The sequence below is a fragment of the Mesitornis unicolor genome, unplaced genomic scaffold (genome assembly GCF_000695765.1).
Source record: "Mesitornis unicolor isolate BGI_N332 unplaced genomic scaffold, ASM69576v1 scaffold13779, whole genome shotgun sequence".
NCBI lineage: Eukaryota > Metazoa > Chordata > Aves > Mesitornithiformes > Mesitornithidae > Mesitornis > Mesitornis unicolor.
The window spans coordinates 2,048-6,536 of NW_010206633.1; the positions used below are offsets into that span (position 1 = coordinate 2,048).

At 48.7% G+C, this 4,489-nt stretch overlaps 1 protein-coding gene across 1 annotated transcript in view; it reads left to right on the plus strand.

The window, feature by feature from the left end:
* Positions 1-2,129, plus strand: part of DDX49 (DEAD (Asp-Glu-Ala-Asp) box polypeptide 49) — a gene marked incomplete at its 5' end in the record, with an annotated part of 4,172 nt that extends 2,043 nt beyond the window's left edge. Inside the window, 5 exons of the mRNA XM_010191849.1 lie at positions 1-94; positions 460-534; positions 1,000-1,088; positions 1,591-1,662; positions 1,953-2,129. The exon at positions 1-94 is cut by the window's left edge and continues 3 nt beyond it. Of these exons, the coding sequence (XP_010190151.1) occupies positions 1-94; positions 460-534; positions 1,000-1,088; positions 1,591-1,662; positions 1,953-2,129 (507 nt within the window). The remainder of the gene's footprint in view (positions 95-459; positions 535-999; positions 1,089-1,590; positions 1,663-1,952) is intronic.
* Positions 2,130-4,489: the final 2,360 nt, after the last annotated feature.

Sequence of the window (4,489 nt, forward strand, 5' to 3'; positions counted from 1 at the left end):
TTGGACATTCCTGCAGTACAAGTTGTCATCAACCACAACACTCCTGGCCTGCCAAAAATCTACATTCACCGGGTTGGCCGGACAGCCCGTGCAGGTGAGTGGGGAAGATGGCGTGCCATTTGTGGGCTGAAACTGGGATCCCAGTGCTGGGGCTGAGCCTGAATGGGCATGAGGAGGCTTCCCAGCAGCTGCAGTGCAGACTTCTCAGTCAGCACCAGATCTACTCAGATCACTGGCTCAGCGTCCTGCCTTAACACTGCAGCGATGGCTCACCCTGACTTGTCTCTGATCTGCACCAAGAGTTAACTGAGTTTTCAGAGTATATAAAGACCCCTCCAAGCACCTCGTCACCACAGTGTGCTAGGCTGACTCCTGGGGATGGATGGAATTTGGTATGGGTTAGGCTTCATCTCCCTGTGCTTGTCAAGATTCATATATCGCTGTGTTTTCATCACCCAGGTCGGAAAGGAATGGCTATTACACTGGTGACGCAGTATGACATCCATCTCGTACATGCTATTGAGGAGGAAATCAGTGAGTAGAGCACCATTAAAGCTGCTAAAATGTGCGATCATATCTGTGTTCCTTTGTGCTTGTAGTACTTGCAGCTCTGATTTCATCAGTGCAGGATCAAACATAAGAATGGTTTCTCTTCCTTACTCTCCATAACTTTTGTATTAAAGCATGCAGCTTCTTCCTCACTTCTTTGCTGCCGTGTGTGCTGCTGTTGACAAAAAGAACAGGTTGCTTTGCATAGGTTCAGATTTCATATTTTTAGGAAGTAGATCTAATAAATGCAACATCTTGTGCTGTGGGGATTCGTAGGCAGAGGGGAGGGTTTAATCCTGTGTTGAAGACTGAAGAAGTTACAGTGAACATTGCATATTACACCAATTTTACTGATAATCAGTGGAACTATATCGGGTTTTTTGGTAACTGAGAATCTGCCCCTGGGTTTTATAACCAACCATGGTCTGTAAATGTCTCACCCTGATTTAGAACTGAAGCTGCAGGAGTTCTCGGTGGAGGAGCAGTTTGTGCTTGACATCCTCACCCAAGTGAACGTCACCAGGAGGGAGTGTGAAATTGTAAGTGTGCGAACATGAAGCCCCTTTGTTGAGAGGACTGGAGATCTCGGGCAGCTGGGTGTAACCAGGGGATTCGTTGCAGTCTAATGTGCAGCTCTGGATATGCAGCTTTGCTCTTGAGGACATAAATAAGAATTTTTGTTCCCTTTCCTAATGGAAGCACTTGGACGTGTGTGTGTGGAGAGTTGTTTTAGTGATCTTCCCTGGGTTTGCTCTATTATTGCACATTTTTGTAGCATTTTTATGCTGGTACTTTGTGGGGAAGGTCTGCAGGGTAGCAAATGTGTGCACACTGGAGAATCACAGAATATTAGGAGTTGGAAGGGACCTCTAAAGCTCATCCAGTCCAACCCCCCTGCCAGAGCAGGATCACCCAGACCAGGTCACACAGGAAGAGGCTCACAGGAGAGGTTCTGCTGACCCTTTATTGCTGCACTGCTTTTCTCCGTGTCAGACTCAGCGCTTGGTTACTGATTGCCCTGCTGTACTTTTGCTTTGACAGGAACTGGAGGGAATGGATTTTGATGAGAAGAAAGAAATAAATAAGCGGAAACAAATGATCCTTGAAGGGAAGGTGAGAGTTGCTGCTATATAAACTACTTTGTTTATATATCAGTGCCTGGTATAATGCCATCGATGCGGAAAAGGAATGGCAGTTCCTCCCTCACTGCTGTGCTGTGTCTGCCTCGCTCCCCTTTGCACGGGGGGAGTTTTATCTTAAAAGGTGACTGATATTAAAAAGTGCATTGGATTAGTGCCTCACTTCTGCACCCTACTCAGTCATGGGCTAGAAAGTGGCGTGGGCATCTAAGAAAGGCAAAGGGGCTGGCACTGTCACTAATGTGCTGGCATTTGCCATTGCAGGATCCTGATCTGGAGGCAAAAAGGAAGGCAGAGTTAGTCAAGATCAGGAAGAAAAACAAGCAATGCCGTGAGAAGATCCAGCAGGCACTGCAGAAGAAAAAGCAGCTGCAGATGAAGAGGAAACTGCAGAAGAAGATGGAGTGGCGGAACAAACTGCAAGCAAAGGAAGAGAAATAAATCACATCCTTTGGCTTGCTTGGCTCAGACTGCCCTGACATTGCTGCTGCTTTGGGAATACTGGGATCAAACGCATTTGAACATAGACACTTCTGACCCAAAATCAGTGTTGGAGAATGTGGGGAGGAGAGAAGGGATGCTTTGATAAACCATCTCTGTTACTTTTCCTTCCTGCATGATGCTGCTCGTTTGGGCCATTCCTGGCAGGCTGGGTCAGTCTCCTGGAAGTGTCTTTCAAGAGCTCGTTTCCTCCCTCCAGCAAAGGAGAGGCCAGACCTGAATTCTTGTTGACGTGAAGGGAAATAAAGATCCTCTCACTTCCCCCTTCATTCAGTCATTGCTCTTTCCATTTCAAGGGCTGGTGCTTGCCACTCACACTTGTTTATATCAACAGATTCTCCTGTGAGCCAAAGTCTAAAAATACTGTGACAAAATGAGCTCAGTCCCTATCTGTGCCACAGCCCAGAGCTTTCTGAGAGGAAAATTCCTGGGACACGTGGGGAGGTTTTATTTGGGGTCATCTTGGGATAATTCTGCTTTATACATCCAAGTGATCCTCTTGCCTGCGATTGTCTGCCTTGACTTGGACTCCAGCCCTGGGCTGCTCTCGACAGGGAGAGTGGAGTCATGGTTTGGAGACCGGGGCTGCTAGGGGCTCTCCCAGGTGCTCAGTCAGCTCTAAGACCATTTCAGGTCCCAGGAGCAGGACTGTCTTGCTTCTTGGACCATCCAAGAGTAACCAAAGCGGTTTATATTTGGGTCTGCTCTGTAGGTTTCTGGGGTACCCTGTGTCATGTATGTTTGCAACAGGAGGTTGGTTGGGCTGGAGGGGGCTATGCTTTCCTAAGAAATGGTTGTGCTTCCTTACAGAGCTTAAAATCACAGAGCAGCTCAGGCCAGAGTTTGGCCAGCTCCATTCTGACACCAGGTTTGATCCTTGCTGCCTTTAATGGTCAGAGTTTTCTATGCCTTGAGACTGAAAATCTGTTATTTCTGTCCTCTGGCTTACAAAAATAGTTACTGTGGTCAGCACCTAAATAAATAATGCAACAAGTGACTGAATGTTTGATCTTGTCCAACATATGGGGGAGTTGTGGGATCCTGGGGGTGAGGAGCAGTGCTTGTGTGGGCAAACAGCTTGGACATAAAATCAGTTGTATTTCAAGAGACGAGCTTATGGATTGAGCTTCTTGTGGGTATTATCCCTCAGTCCCTTCATGCACCCCGAGCCCAGCTCCTGTCCTGGGAGCACGGCATCCTTGTAGCTCCTTTGCCTGACTCAAGTGTGGTCTGTGCACAGTGGAGTTTTACAGAGAAAAGGTGGTGTTCCCTCTGGAAACTCCTCCAGCCGTGCACAGATGTGGGTTTTGGGAGATGTGGGTCCATCTGCTGCCCTGGTACCACCTCTGAGATGCCCAAACGTGCTCCTCATTGCTTTGTCCTCTTTGGTGCCCTCCAGGATGGAAAAAGCACCCAACCGCCTGCCTGCTAGCACGGTTTGCTGTCACCAGCAGCTGCTGCAGCAGCAAATAGGTTTGTATCAGACTGATGCCTTCGGAATACTAAATGTTCCTGCAGCCTCGTACATGCTAATTTGTGGAGCAAGCCTGTTAGCTGTAGATTCAAAAGACCCCCTCTGTGGGACAGGCTGTGCCTGCCTTCCTGAGGAGGGTGTTTTGAGTGTCAGCTCATCCCTCCCTCGCACAGACACTTGGTAACCCTGAAGTCTCTTTGCTTCAGCCCGGTGGGGGTTTCTCTGTTCATCTCCTTCCACGTGTGACACGTGGGGTTTGATCAAGGCTCTTGTCTTTAAGCTTTATTCAAAATTCCTTTTAACACATCTCTTGTCTTTCTTGAGCAGCCTTCTCTGTGAGGGGAGGACACGTGCTGGAAATGAGAGCGCTCTGTAGCACTGACTGCATGTTCTCACTTCAGATAATCAGTTTTGGGAGTGGCCAAGTAGAAAAAGAGGTTTCTGTGCTAGCTGGGATATAGAAAGATGCCTTAAAAATCCCACACTGGAAATTTATATCTTGCCCAGGGTGAAAGGACAAGGGGTGACATTTCTGTACTTGCTGTCATCCCAAGTAGGATATTGCCATAAACCTTTGGGATCCCGGAGGAATACGAGGACTTCCTTTTCGTCACAGCCCAGACTGCGTCTTGGCTGTAACACCACCCTCCTCTCACACAGCTTTGCCTGTCGGTTCTCAAACCGGCGCTCAAACGCTTCCCTGGCCACGCTGTGCAAGATGTGGCCTGAGCACGGCCCTTTTCACGCCCCGCTGTGCCCCAGCGCATCCATCGCCTCTCACTGCACGCCTCCACGCTCTCCCCTCCTTCAGCCCAGCTCTGGGGGG